This window comes from Ranitomeya imitator, chromosome 9, assembly GCF_032444005.1.
Source record: "Ranitomeya imitator isolate aRanImi1 chromosome 9, aRanImi1.pri, whole genome shotgun sequence".
Taxonomy (NCBI): domain Eukaryota; kingdom Metazoa; phylum Chordata; class Amphibia; order Anura; family Dendrobatidae; genus Ranitomeya; species Ranitomeya imitator.
In genome coordinates, this window is record NC_091290.1 from 80,807,364 (window position 1) to 80,823,884 (window position 16,521).

General features: G+C 49.9%; 2 protein-coding genes across 5 annotated transcripts in view; one reads left to right on the plus strand and one right to left on the minus strand.

The window, feature by feature from the left end:
• Positions 1-14,531, minus strand: part of IMMP1L (inner mitochondrial membrane peptidase subunit 1) — a 64,101-nt gene extending 49,570 nt beyond the window's left edge. Inside the window, exon 1 of the mRNA XM_069738983.1 lies at positions 14,471-14,531. The gene's annotated coding sequence lies outside the window, so the exon portion shown is untranslated. The remainder of the gene's footprint in view (positions 1-14,470) is intronic.
• Positions 14,532-14,611: 80 nt separating this feature from the next.
• Positions 14,612-16,521, plus strand: part of ELP4 (elongator acetyltransferase complex subunit 4) — a 637,998-nt gene continuing 636,088 nt past the window's right edge. For all 4 annotated transcript variants that reach the window (XM_069738980.1, XM_069738978.1, XM_069738981.1 and 1 more), the window contains exon 1: positions 14,612-14,807. In XM_069738980.1, coding sequence (XP_069595081.1) covers positions 14,642-14,807 — 166 coding nt within the window. In that variant the 5' untranslated portion in view covers positions 14,612-14,641. The remainder of the gene's footprint in view (positions 14,808-16,521) is intronic.

Here is a 16,521-nt window from a genome sequence, read left to right on the forward strand (position 1 = left end):
CTAGATACATTCCTTGAGGGGTCTAGGTTCTAAAATGATGTCAGCTTGTGGGGGTTTTTCCACTGTTTATGCACATCAGGGGCTCTCCAAATATGCCATGACACCAGCCGACCATTCCATCAAAGTCTGTGTTCCAAAACGTCACTCCTTTTTTGAGCGCTGCCGCGACCCTAAACAGTACTTTATCCCCACATATAGGGTATCTGCATACTCAGGAGAAATTGCACAACAAATTGTATGGTGCAATTTATCATGTTACCCTTGTGAAAATGCTAAATTTGGGACTAAAAAAACCTTTATGTGGGGAAAATGTGATTTTTTAAATTTTCATGGCTCAATGTTATCAACTTCTGTGAAGCACCTGGGGGTTTAAGGTGATCACCACATATATAGATAAGTTCCCTAAGGGTACCGTCACACAGTGGCACTTTGGTCGCTACAACGGCACGATCCATGATGTTCCAGAGATATAGTTACGATCTCGCTGTGTCTGACACGCTACTGCGATCAGGGATCCCGCTGAGAATCGTACGTCGTAGCAGATCGTTTGAAAGTACTTTATTTTGTTGTCAAGTGTCCCGCTGTAGCCGCATGATCGCATCGTGTAACAAAGGTGTGGACGATATTCTCCACCTCCTGTGCTGATTCTACATCGCAAATACGTCATGAAATTATCGCTCCAGCGCCGTGCATTGCGCAGTGTGACCGCAGTCTACGACGCTGGAGCGATAATGGTGCGACGCTGGAGCGTCACGGATAGTGCCATTGTAGCGACCAAAGTGCCACTGTGTGACGCTACCCTAAGGGGTATAGTTTCCAAAATGGTGTCACTTAACCCTCCGTCACGAACAATGGATCTGACAGGCGCAGCTCTTCTACTTTCATTTCTCCCTTCACACCAGATTTTCAGGAAACCCCTTCCCTCTAGATCAGCGGTTCTCAACCTGGGGGTCGCGACCCCGAGGGGGGGTCAAACGACCAAAACACAGGGGTCGCCACCAGTGGCGTAGGAAGGGGGGAGAAGAAGAAAAAAAAAAAAAAAAAAAGACGGCCCTTTAAATCTTCGGGCGGCGCCGTCCGCCGCCACGACCAGGGCCAGCTCCCCCCACCCCCGGGCCCCGCCCCCGCTCTAATACTCACCTCTATTGGTTCCTGCGGCGCCGGCAGCTGCAGCGTCCTCTGACTCTACGACGTCTCAGAGCAGAGGGCGCGATTACGTCACTACTGTGCGCGCCGCTCTGCCTCTCTGTCCTGAGCGTCGCAGAGCCGGAGAGACGCTGACTGCACCGGACCTGCGCTAGGAACGGGAGAGGTGAGGATTTTACTTTTTTTTTTTTTTCTTTATGTCTGACTGTCTGGGGGCAATGCTGGACACACTGGGGCAATACTGGAGACCATGGGGCAGATTGCTGGACACACTGGGGCAATACAGGAGACCATGTGGCAGAATGCTGGACACACTGGGGCAATACAGGAGACCATGGGGCAGATTGCTGGACACACTGGGGCAATACAGGAGACCATGTGGCAGAATGCTGGACACACTGGGGCAATACAGGAGACCATGGGGCAGATTGCTGGACACACTGGGGCAATACAGGAGACTACTATGGGGCAGATTGCTGGACACACTGGGGCAATACTGGAGACCATGGGGCAGAATGCTGGACACACTGGGGCAATACTGGAGACCATGGGGCAGAATGCTGGACACACTGGGGCAATACTGGAGACCATGGGACAGATTGCTGGACACACTGGGGCAATACAGGAGACTATGGGGCAGATTGCTGGACACACTGGGGCAATACTGGAGACCCTTTGGCAGATTTCTGGACACATTGAGGCAATGCTGGAGACCCTGGGGCAGACTTCTGGACACACTGGGGCAATGCTGGACACTGGGGCAGATTGCTGGACACACTGGGGGTAATATGCTGGACACACTGGGGCAATGCTGGACACTGGGGGTAATATGCTGGACACACTGGGGCAGATTGCTGGACAACATGGGGGTAATATGCTGGACACACTGGGGGCAGGACTTGAGGCATGGGCAGAATGTAGATACGGGGCATGATTGGAGACACGGGGCAGGATTGGATCATGGGGCAGGACGGATACGATGGAGGCTGGTGGGGCAGGATGGGGAGATCATATGGAGTAGAATGGATACTCATGAGGGCAGGATGCGAGAACATATGGCTGGAGCCAGGAATGAGATAAACAGGGCCAGGGTGGGGAATAGTGTTATTACTGCAGTGATGTATTTATTTTATTTTTTGAGTATACTGTTTTAAATGGGGGGGCGGTCCTGTTACTGTGCAGAGTGACACTATATCTCCTTTTTATCTTCATGTGGTGTAGTGTAGAAGTTGTGAAAAATTAAGTAATGTGTTCTGCAAGCGGAGCTCTAGATAACTGTGTTATTTCCTGCAGAAACGAGTCCTGGCTGGAAGGAATGATGGCGGTCTGTGCTGGATGAAAGATGAAGGACTTCACCTAGAGACGTCACTGGTGAGTCAGTGTTACCTATACACTGACACTATACACTGTATACTATATAGAGGTCCTGTGTATAATGTCACCAGTGATCTCTGTATTACCTCTATACATAATGCATATCAGATATTTACATTCCGAATCATAACTAATAAAATGACAGTTTTAAAGTAGCCACCAAAATTATTTTTTGGGTTGGGGGTCACCGCAACATGAGGAACTGTATTGCGGAGTCACGGCATTAGAAAGGTTGAGAACCACTGCTCTAGATAGTCTCCTGGCTCTAGCTGCTGTGTGAAACCTGATAAGGGTACGTTCACATTTGCGCTTTGCGCCGCAGCGTCGCCGACGCAACAAAACGCATGCGTCGTGTGGCCCTATCTTTAACATTGGCGCCGCATGGGGCCGCATGTGCATGCGTTGTGTTGCGTTTTGTTGCGTTTTACGCCGCATGCGGCGTTAGGGCGCACCTGTCTGGGCGCGGCAAACGCAACATGTTGCATTTTTCGGGCGGCGCCGACCTTTTAAAAAACGCATGCGTCGTGTCGACCCTATCTTTAATATTGGCGCCGCATGTGCATGCGTTTTGCTGCGTTTTTGTTTGCGTTGTGCGTTGCGGCGACGACGCTGCGGCGCACAACGCAAATGTGAACTTAGACTAACACAGTTGGTCTGCAGAGCTTCAGGAAGGAAGATATAGCTGTGCTGGCTTCTCAGGCTCATTGGTCCCGAACACATCACACTTTATAAGGTTGGTATGTAATGTTTTTAGTCATTACTATTGTTTATTTAGCTTGTTTTATGAATGGATAGAGAAAGGTTTGTGGATATTTCATATAAATAAGGCAGATTTTCTTACAAATGAAAGTGTGCTTCTCAGGAGTTTTGAAATTTATGTATATCAAAGTTATTACTTTTATGTTGAGTAAATGGGTTTGTTTTGCACCTGATAATGTGTAGTCTCTTTTATTACATCCCTATGAAGGTCTATGATCACTTTTAGATCACTGAAATTGAGAAAATTAGATATTCTAGGCATTTTTCTAGCCTGCGCTTGATAGGCACATTGTTCCATTACGAGTTAGTGCGAATATTGTTCCTGACGGAGGGTTTCTACTGTGTAGGCACATCCGGGACTGTCCAAATGCGAAATGATGCCCGCTAATATTTCCACCAAATTTTGTATTCAAAAAGTCAAATGGCGCTCCTTCCCTTCCAAGCCCTGCTGTGCGCCCAAACAGTAGTTTTCACCCAAATATTGGGTATCAGCGTTTTCAGGAGAAATTGCACAACAAATTGTATGGTGCAAATTCTCCTGATACCCTTGTGAAAATGCCATATTTGGGGCTAAAAAACTTTTTTGTGGGGAAAATGTGATTTTCTAATTTTCACGGTTTAATGTTATAAACTTCTGTGAAGGGGTCTGGTTTCCAAAATGGTGTCACTTGAGGGGGTTTCCACTGTTTAGGCATATCAGGGGCTTTCCAAACGCGATATGGTGTTCGCTAATTATTCCAGCAAATTTTGCATTCAAAAAGTCAAATGGCACTCCTTCCCTTCCGAGCCCTACCGTGTGCACAAACAGTGGTTTTCTCCACTTTTGGGGTATCGGCAAGTAGTGATGAGCGAGTATACTCGTTGCTCGGGTTTTCCCCGAGCATGCTCGGGTGGTCTCCGAGCATTTGTGAGTGCTCGAAAAATTTAGTTTTTGTCGATGCAGCTGCATGATTTACGGTTGCTAGGCAGCCTGAGTACATGTGGCGGTTGCCATGTTGCTAGGGAATCCCCACATGTATTCAAGCTCTCTAGCACCCGCAAATCATGCAGTAGGGTGTGAGACTTTTTGGGACTCCTAAAGTGAAACCGCAGGACCACGACAACGAACCTCCCAAGGGTGGACCTGGTGGACCACCCCCAATACAGGGAGCATTAGGGGCAGGCCCGAGGGAGACTATTGCTGCAGAAGCTGATACCCGGGGACAGGAGGTAGGAGGCTCAAACATGCATGGCAAGGATGCTGGACAGGCTGTGTATGGCAAAGACACAGGGCAGGCTGGGTACGACAAAGACATAGGGCAGTCTGGGTATGGCAGAGACACAAGGCAGGCTGGGTACAGCGAAGACACAGGACAGGCTTGTTATGGCGAAGACAGGGCAGGCTGGGACGGGCGAAGACACAGGGCAGGCTGGGTATTGCGAAGACACAGGGCAGGCTGGATATGGCGAAGACACAGGGCAGGCTGGATATGGCGAAGACACAGGGCAGGCTGAATATGGCAAGGACACAGGGTAGGCTGGGTATGGCGAAGACACAGAGCAGAGAACGCAGACCAACGAGGGACCTGGGTCACATGAAACACATGACAATCAGGCATGGAGCAGAGGGAAAGGTTACCTTAGGCTGTGTGCTGCAGGACATCCGGGTCAGGATCCTCCAGAGTCAGAGTGGAGGAACGGAGTGTCCGCAGACCAGATCAAGGAAGTGCGCATGCGCTGAAGGGGTTGGAGAGGTGCGCTGGGACAGGCAAGTATGCAGGGGAGCGCGTGGCAGGTGTGACGGCACGGAGTGGCGCCGTGACACTGCGTCAACAAAAAAATAAATCTCCGAGCACTCACAAATACTCGGAGTCCATCCGAGCAACGAGTATACTCGCTCATCACTACTTGCCGATATCTCATAAACCGGCTTGGTGGTGAACGGGTTAATTACATAAGAACATCTGATAGTTGGGCATTTGGGACTTAGCAATTATTTTACCTTTTCTCTATGCTGCGCTCCTAAACAAAGAATTTCAGTATAGACTGGACTTTTCCATCCTGCAATAAAAAATGTGCTTGTTCTTTTAACATAAATAGGTTGAACACTAAAAACTGCAACTGACCCTGCTGGTTTCTGTACAGACTAAAGATACTGACCCCGCAGTACCTAGTGGTTCCTGCATGATCAGAGATAGCGCTAACCACAGACTAAACAATGTCAACTTGGAACTATGCTGTCTGAAAGGCTGTTGAGTGCTTCAATTTTGTCCTAATGAACCAAGGGGCAGAGCAGAGTGTAAATTACCTCCAGATGGGAAAGTGTGCTGAAATAGAAAGAGATCCCAGAGTGAGTAAAACAAACCATAAAATACAAAGTAAAGGATTAAGTAATGTTACAGAATGTCACCTACTTCCTAAAAAGAAACAGAAGATAGGTGCAGGATAAAGAACATAAACAGCAGAGAGATAAACCCTACCTGGTCTTTTACTGACTGGCATAAACTACATCATTAGTATGGCTGGATATCCAAATGAGACTATCACCTGCAGGAAATACCAGGGCACAGTAGATAAAGCAGCTCCCGAAAGATGCAGACAAAGGAGTAATTGAAAACAACTGTTAAGGTACCTTCACACATAACGATATTGTTAACGATATCGTTGCTATTTGTGACGTAGCAACGATATCGTTAATGAAATCGTTCTGTGTGACAGCGACCAACGATCAGGCCCCTGCTGGGAGATCGTTGGTCGCTGAATAAAGTCCAGAACTTTATTTCGTCGCTGGACTCCCTGGAGACATCGCTGGATCGGCGTGTGTGACACCGATCCAGCGATGTCTTCACTGGTAACCAGGGTAAACATCGGGTAACTAAGCGCAGGGCCGCGCTTAGTAACCCGATGTTTACCCTGGTTACCATGCTAAAAGTAAAAAAAAACAAACGCTACATACTTACCTACTGCTGTCTGTCCTCCAGCGCTGCGCTCTGCTCTCCTCCTGTACTGGCTGTGAGCCGGAAAGCAGAGCGGTGACGTCACCGCTCTGCTTTCCGGCTCCCAGACAGTACAGGAGGAGAGCAGAGAAGCAGAGCGCAGCGCTGGAGGACAGACAGCGGTAGGTAAGTATGTAGCGTTTGTTTTTTTTTACTTTTAGCATGGTAACCAGGGTAAACATCGGGTTACTAAGCGCGGCCCTGCGCTTAGTTACCCGATGCTTACCCTGGTTACCGGCATCGTTGGTCGCTGGAGAGCGGTCTGTGTGACAGCTCTCCAGCGACCAAACAGCGACGCTGCAGCGATCCGGATCGTTGTCGGTATCGCTGCAGCGTCGCTAAATGTGAAGGGGCCTTTACACTAGAAATACTGAAGCAAGGATAACAGAAACTAAACACCTGGAGAGAAGGTGTATCTGCTGTGGCTCGGTGGGCAGAGAAGCCGATCACAAAGCACAGGCTCAAGAGTGCGAACGAAGACGCAATTATGTATATATTTTAAATTATAGCACATTTACACAACAAAAAATGTTCCATTCATATTTATGAACTATTAAGTGTTTTTTTTTGGAAAAAGACAACAGCAAACATCATTAGTTGAGTATTTTTTATGCTATGGGGAATAGGAGACATTTATCCTATAGATTAAAATACCATAAATGTATAAAATGTCCGGTCCAATTATAATGCTTTGGATTACACAACACTTCTAGCACCAAGGCATGGCAGGAAGGGCTGGTATCAATCAAGCTCTAAAAATATTACTCTTTTTTTTTTATTTTATCTAAATGGGTTAAAAGCCAGAATTTGGAGGTTTCTTTAATCCTGGTCATTATAGCTGATCCCATGCTGGTTCCCGAGGAGATGTCTTGGGATTAGCTACTGTGCCCCACAATCATCCAGTGCTACTGCCAGGGGGACACAAATCGGCTGCCTCCAATTATCAGGACGATTACGCATCTGACTAACAAGTGATGGATGTAGCCGCTTCCAATACTAGGCCGGTTATTGGGGAACTCACAGTGAGCGTAAGGTATATACACCTATGATTCCAATGCATGTACTACATATATATTGTATATATATCCCCGTGCAGTCACTGCCAAGTCCACAATAACAAAATGAACTGCTAGCAGCCCCCACCATTCGTTTATACAGGCCGATTGGACACGCGTTACAGGTAGCGTATGGCTTCAGTGGTGCGGTTTACAGAGTAAGAGGAACAGAGCTATTAAATTTTATGTATTTAACTGAGAAAAGTAAGCAGTGTTTTAAAAATATAGGAAGATGATACAAAATGGGAACAAAATAATATGGTATATACAATTACATGCAAAAAAAGAGATAAGAAAAGATTACTAAACCTGATGTCACTGAAATGGCTTAAAGGTTAGCGGAGGGATGTACTTCTTAGGAAAAGGTACAGAACCCACCTTCCAGGACTGACAAAATACGAAAACCCAAAGTCTGCTTTTCATTAGATCAAGGTTATGCCCACATACCTCCCCTTGGTGAGTTCATCCGGCGACCGATTGTGGGATGTGCTAGGTCTGTTAGAATTTTATGAAATCCCTAACTTTCAGGATATTGTCGCCCCTTAAGGTCCCAGGCGGTAGATATAGTCGTCATGTTTCCTATTGCGACTTTACCTTTCTATAGAGATAAAACATGGCATGGGTAGCATCATCCATCGGACCAGTATTACATTGGAGGGGTTAAAATGGCCTAACGGTAATGTGAGTGAATGTGCTATATTCGTCCCTTCACCACGATGCCAAAAATATATCTACCATAATTATCGGATCCATGAAAACCCCAATATTCACTGACCACTGGCTCCAAAAAGTCTGGTATCCATGCTTTGAACAGTGGAAGCTCTTGCCTTGGAAGTATACTTCTCAGCCTCTGAATAAATAGATCCCATCCTTGGTGTGTAGGCTACCAGAGCAGATCAATGTTGTAATTACCTGGTCACTGCAGTACGCCCCTACTTTAATGGAGGTTGAAGTGTCAGCTCTATCACTTTCCCAGGTATAATTATTTTCTCACATGCTCAGTTATAATTAAGCTTATATGTTCAATTGGAGGGTGATCTGTCACCTCTCTGTAGATGTCCTATGAATTTCAATTTTTCTCAATGACAACTACTATACCCTTGGCAATAAGGAGAATACAATTAGGTTTTAATAGTTTATCCAAATGTGGCAAGTCAACTAATCAATCATTGGAAGTCAAAACAGCCGATTGCATTGGATTCAACATCTCTAAAGCTATGGGCACACAATGTCTTTTTGAGGCGAGCTCACTCGGCAATTGACAGAACGACTAAAAAGACCCCCCCAAAAAAAGCTAGGGAAAAACTGCCATCATTTTGTGAAAACATCTTTTGTTTGCATGACTCGGCGAGTAAAATAAGTTGTGAGAACACACCCTTTCGGGATAGTCATGAATGCTGTGATATCACACAAAAACATCACAAATTTGCTACAATTTCACATTTACGACACTAATCTGTAATTTCACCATAATGTGTGAATATACCCTAAGCCCAAATAATGCTGCATCCGCTGCAGGCAAAATGTATTAGTCAACAGAAAGCCTGATCTCACACAACACTGAACGGACAATGCAATGAATGACCAGTGATCTGTTCAAACTCAAGGAGCAGGACCCTCATTCTCATGATCCATGGGGGTCACAGCAGTGGAACCCGCAGCGATCATATGTCTATTATACAGATTTATATTTTCCAAGAGCCATCAATCTGGTCATATAACGGAATGAGTAATTTTCTAATAATTATTATGGGTACATAGAGATATTGATTGGGGAATGAAAACAAGGAGTGCCACCTTTCTTGTGGTTTGGGGGAGAGGTGAAGTGCGGTCAGAGAGATAGGAGGAGGACCAGGGGAGAACGGTGTCCTTGAGGCCGAGAGAGCGGAGCATGGTGAGGAAGAGCTGGTGATCCACAGTGTGGAATGCTGCAGAGAGAACCAGGAGAATCAGCATGGAGCAGTGACCATTAGATTTAGCTGTTAGCAGATCACTAGAGACTTTAGTGAGGGCAGATTCAGTACTGTGTGAAGAGCAGAAACCAGATTGTAGAGGGTCAAAAAGAGAGTGTTCTGAGAGATAGCGGATGAGACAGGAGTGGACCAAGCGTTCCAGGAGTTTAAGATGAAGGGAAGATTGGAGACAGGCCTGTAGTTAGAAGAATAGTCCTTGTCAAGGGATGTTTTTTTAAGTAATGGATGTACATATACTGGTGTGTTTAAGTGAGGAGAGAAAAACACCAGAACAGAGGGAGAGGTTAAATATTTTAGTTAGGTAGGTGGTGACAGCAGGGAAAAGGGGCTGGAGGAGATGTGAGAAAATAGGGTCACTGTTGCAGGCAGTAGGGCAAGAAGATGCAAGGAGCCTGATCCCTTCTTTTTGCGTGCCAAATAACGGCCTTAGAGTCTTCTGGCTATAGCGACCAATCATTCCAGTCATGCCACTTTGCATTAAAGGGAACCATTCACCCCCAAAATCGAAGGTGAGCTAAGCCACCAGCATCAGGGGCTTATCTGCAGCATTCTGTAATGCTGTAGATAAGCCTCCGATGTATCCTGAAAGATGAGAAAAAGAGGTTAGATTATACTCACCCAGGGGCGTTCTGCTGGTCCGGGGCCTCCTATATTATTACAATGACGTCCTCTTCTTGTCTTCACTCTGCGGCTCCGGCGCACTTTGTCTGCCCTGTTGAAGGCAGAGCAAAGTACTGCAGTGCGCAGGCGCCGGGAAAGGTCAGAAAGGGCAGCCAAAGTACGCCTGCGCCGGAGCCGCAGAGTGAATACACGAAGAGGATGTCATCTTATGAAGATGGGAGACACCGGACCGGACTGCGACGCACATCGGACCAGACCGCCCCTGGGTGAGTAAAATATAACCTCTTTTTCACATCTTTTAGGATACATCAGGGCTTATCTACAGCATTCCAGAATACCTGACAGCAGTTATGAATATGTTGAGGGGCGCTGTTTCAGAATGGCATCACTTGTTGGGGTTTTCCAATATACAGGTCCCCCAATGTCACTTGAAAACTGAATAGGTTGCTACAAATAAGTTTTGTAAATTTCCATCCACCCCAATCACTACTGCTCTATCCCCTGCACATGGTTTACTGACACACTGCTCTATCCCCTGCACATGGTTTACTGACACACTGCTCTATCCCCTGCACATGTGCTCACACTCTGCTCCATCCCCTGCACATGTTGTGCTCACACACTGCTCCATCCCCTGCACATGTTGTGCTCACACACTGCTCTATCCCCTGCACATGTTGTGCTGACACTCAGCTCCATCCCCTGCACATGTTGTGCTCACGCTCTGCTCCATCCCCTGCACATGTTGTGCCCACACTCCGCTCCATCCCCTGCACATGTTGTGCCCACACTCTGCTCCATCCCCTGCACATGTTGTGCCCACACTCTGCTCCATCCCCTGCACATGTTGTGCCCACACTCTGCTCCATCCCCTGCACATGTTGTGCTCACGCTCTGCTCCATCCCCTGCACATGTTGTGCTCACGCTCTGCTCCATCCCCTGCACAGGTTGTGCTCACACGCTGGTCCATCCCCTGCACATGTTGTGCTCACGCTCTGTTCCTTCCCCTGCACATGTTGTGCTCACACTCTGCTCCATCCCCTGCACAGGTTGTGCTCACGCTCTGCTCCTTCCCCTGCACATGTTGTGCTCACACTCTGCTCCATCCCCTGCACATGTTGTGCTCACACTCTGCTCCTTCCCCTGCACATGTTGTGCTCCATCCCCTGCACAGGTTGTGCTCACGCTCTGCTCCTTCCCCTGCACATGTTGTGCTCACGCTCTGTTCCTTCCCCTGCACATGTTGTGCTCACACTCTGCTCCTTCCCCTGCACATGTTGTGCTCCATCCCCTGCACAGGTTGTGCTCACGCTCTGCTCCTTCCCCTGCACATGTTGTGCCCACACTCTGCTCCATCCCCTGCACGTTGTGCCCACACTCTGCTCCATCCCCTGCACATGTTGTGCCCACACTCTGCTCCATCCCCTGCACGTTGTGCCCACACTCTGCTCCATCCCCTGCACAGGTTGTGCTCACACTCTGCTCCATCCCCTGCACATGTTGTGCCCACACTCTGCTCCATCCCCTGCACAGGTTGTGCTCACACTCTGCTCCATCCCCTGCACGTTGTGCCCACACTCTGCTCCATCCCCTGCACATGTTGTGCCCACACTCTGCTCCATCCCCTGCACATGTTGTGCCCACACTCTGCTCCATCCCCTGCACATGTTGTGCCCACACTCTGCTCCATCCCCTGCACATGTTGTGCCCACACTCTGCTCCTTCCCCTGCACATGTTGTGCTCACACTCTGCTCCATCCCCTGCACATGTTGTGCCCACACTCTGCTCCATCCCCTGCACATGTTGTGCCCACACTCTGCTCCATCCCCTGCACATGTTGTGCCCACACTCTGCTCCATCCCCTGCACATGTTGTGCCCACACTCTGCTCCATCCCCTGCACATGTTGTGCCCACACTCTGCTCCATCCCCTGCACATGTTGTGCTCACACTCTGCTTCATCCCCTGCACATGTTGTGCCCACACTCTGCTCCATCCCCTGCACATGTTGTGCTCACACTCTGCTCCATCCCCTGCACATGTTGTGCCCACACTCTGCTCCATCCCCTGCACATGTTGTGCCCACACTCTGCTCCATCCCCTGCACATGTTGTGCCCACACTCTGCTCCTTCCCCTGCACATGTTGTGCCCACACTCTGCTCCATCCCCTGCACATGTTGTGCCCACACTCTGCTCCATCCCCTGCACATGTTGTGCCCACACTCTGCTCCATCCCCTGCACATGTTGTGCCCACACTCTGCTCCATCCCCTGCACATGTTGTGCCCACACTCTGCTCCATCCCCTGCACATGTTGTGCCCACACTCTGCTCCATCCCCTGCACATGTTGTGCCCACACTCTGCTCCATCCCCTGCACATGTTGTGCTCACACTCTGCTCCATCCCCTGCACATGTTGTGCTCACACTCTGCTCCATCCCCTGCACATGTTGTGCCCACACTCTGCTCCATCCCCTGCACATGTTGTGCCCACACTCTGCTCCATCCCCTTCACATGTTGTGCCCACACTCTGCTCCATCCCCTGCACATGTTGTGCTCACACACTGCTCCATCCCCTGCACATGTTGTGCTCACACACTGCTCCATCCCCTGCACATGTTGTGCTGACACTCAGCTCCATCCCCTGCACATGTTGTGCTCACGCTCTGCTCCATCCCCTGCACATGTTGTGCCCACGCTCTGCTCCATCCCCTGCACATGTTGTGCCCACGCTCTGCTCCATCCCCTGCACATGTTGTGCCCACGCTCTGCTCCATCCCCTGCACATGTTGTCCCCACACTCTGCTCCATCCCCTGCACATGTTGTGCCCACACTCTGCTCCATCCCCTGCACATGTTGTGCTAACGCTCTGCTCCATCCCCTGCACAGGTTGTGCTCACACGCTGGTCCATCCCCTGCACATGTTGTGCTCACGCTCTGTTCCTTCCCCTGCACATGTTGTGCTCACGCTCTGCTCCATCCCCTGCACAGGTTGTGCTCACGCTCTGCTCCTTCCCCTGCACATGTTGTGCTCACACTCTGCTCCATCCCCTGCACATGTTGTGCTCACACTCTGCTCCTTCCCCTGCACATGTTGTGCTCCATCCCCTGCACAGGTTGTGCTCACGCTCTGCTCCTTCCCCTGCACATGTTGTGCTCACGCTCTGTTCCTTCCCCTGCACATGTTATGCTCACACTCTGCTCCTTCCCCTGCACATGTCGTGCTCCATCCCCTGCACATGTCGTGCTCCATCCCCTGCACAGGTTGTGCTCACGCTCTGCTCCTTCCCCTGCACATGTTGTGCTCACACTCTGCTCCATCCCCTGCACGTTGTGCCCACACTCTGCTCCATCCCCTGCACAGGTTGTGCCCACACTCTGCTCCATCCCCTGCACATGTTGTGCCCACACTCTGCTTCATCCCCTGCACATGTTGTGCCCACACTCTGCTCCATCCCCTGCACATGTTGTGCCCACACTCTGCTCCTTCCCCTGCTCATGTTGTGCTCACACTCTGCTCCATCCCCTGCACATGTTGTGCCCACACTCTGCTCCATCCCCTGCACATGTTGTGCCCACACTCTGCTCCATCCCCTGCACATGTTGTGCTCACACTCTGCTTCATCCCCTGCACATGTTGTGCCCACACTCTGCTCCATCCCCTGCACATGTTGTGCCCACACTCTGCTCCTTCCCCTGCACATGTTGTGCCCACACTCTGCTCCATCCCCTGCACATGTTGTGCCCACACTCTGCTCCTTCCCCTGCACATGTTGTGCCCACACTCTGCTCCATCCCCTGCACATGTTGTGCTCACACTCTGCTCCATCCCCTGCACATGTTGTGCCCACACTCTGCTCCATCCCCTGCACATGTTGTGCCCACACTCTGCTCCATCCCCTGCACATGTTTTGCTCACACTCTGCTCCATCCCCTGCACATGTTGTGCCCACACTCTGCTCCATCCCCTGCACATGTTGTGCCCACACTCTGCTCCATCCCCTGCACATGTTGTGCCCACACTCTGCTCCATCCCCTGCACATGTTGTGCTCACACTCTGCTTCATCCCCTGCACATGTTGTGCCCACACTCTGCTCCATCCCCTGCACATGTTGTGCTCACACTCTGCTCCATCCCCTGCACATGTTGTGCTCACGCTCTGCTCCATCCCCTGCACATGTTGTGCTCACGCTCTGCTCCATCCCCTGCACATGTTGTGCTCACGCTCTGCTCCATCCCCTGCACATGTTGTGCTCACGCTCTGTTCCTTCCCCTGCACATGTTGTGCCCACACTCTGCTCCATCCCCTGCACATGTTGTGCCCACACTCTGCTCCATCCCCTGCACATGTTGTGCTCACGCTCTGCTCCATCCCCTGCACATGTTGTGCTCACACTCTGCTCCATCGCCTGGACTTAGCGTTTACGACTGCTTTAAAACCCGGCAATTGCATATTACGGGAGGCCATGACTGCGCACGGTGAGCCAGGCACGGTCACCACGGCCCCAATACGTGACTGCAGGACCGATTCCTAGGTGATAACATGGAGGCATTACTACTCACCGGCAAGTCCCAAGGATATATGGGCGGGGCCGGGTCCGCGCTCGTGTCCTCGGCACTCCTCTGTGTAAGCAGGCTCCGGATTGGCTCGCTGCCTAGACTCTTCCAATCTCATTGGCTGATTAGACGTAAAGCTTTCCCATGATGCAGCGCGTTGTTGACTGGTGAAGCAAGATGGCTGCGCCCGTTCTCCGCGGCGTGAGTCCTGCAGCCGGGACTGAGACGAGCTTCAGGAGGAAGGTGCGGGGAAAGCTCCCGGCCATCAGGGGGACGCGGCCCTCCGTGCACAACGGACAGCTCCTCGTCTCCACGGGTGTCCCCGCCTTGGATCACGTTCTAGGTGTGTGGAGGACAGCAAGCGTCCTAGCAAATGACAGCGGCGACATGTCCGCACGGGGGCCACACACAGGACATTGGGGCCACACAGTGCAGAGCTAGAGAACATACAGGACATTCTCATCACACAGTGCAGAGCTAGAGAACACACAGGACATTCTCACCACACAGTGCAGAACTAGAGAACACACAGGACATTCTCACCACACAGAGCAGAGCTAGAGAACACACAGGACATTCTCACCACACACTGTACAGAGCTAGAGAACACACAGGACATTCTCACCACACAGTGCAGAACTAGAGAACACACAGGACATTCTCACCACACAGTGCAGAACTAGAGAACACACAGGACATTCTCACCACACACAGTACAGAGCTAGAGAACACACAGGACATTCTCACCACACTGTACAGAGCTAGAGAACACACAGGACATTCTCACCACACACAGTACAGAGCTAGAGAATACACAGGACATTCTCACCACACACAGTGCAGAGCTAGAGAACACACAGGACATTCTCACCACACACAGTACAGAGCTAGAGAACACACAGGACATTCTCACCACACAGTGCAGAGCTAGAGAACACACAGGACATTCTCACCACACAGTGCAGAGCTAGAGAACACACAGGACATTCTCACCACACACAGTGCAGAGCTAGAGAACACACAGGACATTCTCACCACACACAGTACAGAGCTAGAGAACACACAGGACATTCTCACCACACAGTGCAGAGCTAGAGAACACAGAGGACATTCTCACCACACAGTACAGAGCTAGAGAACACACAGGACATTCTCACCACACAGTACAGAGCTAGAGAACACACAGGACATTCTCACCACACAGTACAGAGCTAGAGAACACACAGGACATTCTCACCACACAGTACAGAGCTAGAGAACACACAGGACATTCTCACAACACACTGTACAGAGCTAGAGAACACACAGGACATTCTCACCACACAGTACAGAGCTAGAGAACACACAGGACATTCTCACCACACACAGTACAGAGCTAGAGAACACACAGGACATTCTCACCACACACTGTACAGAGCTAGAGAACACACAGGACATTCTCACCACACACAGTGCAGAGCTAGAGAACACACAGGACATTCTCACCACACAGTGCAGAGCTAGAGAACACACAGGACATTCTCACCACACAGTGCAGAGCTAGAGAACACACAGGACATTCTCACCACACAGTGCAGAGCTAGAGAACACAGAGGACATTCTCACCACACAGTACAGAGCTAGAGAACACACAGGACATTCTCACCACACAGTACAGAGCTAGAGAACACACAGGACATTCTCACCACACAGTACAGAGCTAGAGAACACACAGGACATTCTCACCACACACTGTACAGAGCTAGAGAATACACAGGACATTCTCACCACACACAGTACAGAGCTAGAGAACACACAGGACATTCTCACCACACAGTGCAGAGCTAGAGAACACACAGGACATTCTCACCACACAGTACAGAGCTAGAGAACACACAGGACATTCTCACCACACACAGTACAGAGCTAGAGAACACACAGGACATTCTCACCACACACTGTACAGAGCTAGAGAATACACAGGACATTCTCACCACACAGTGCAGAGCTAGAGAACACACAGGACATTCTCACCACACCGTGCAGAGCTAGAGAACACACAGGACATTCTCACCACA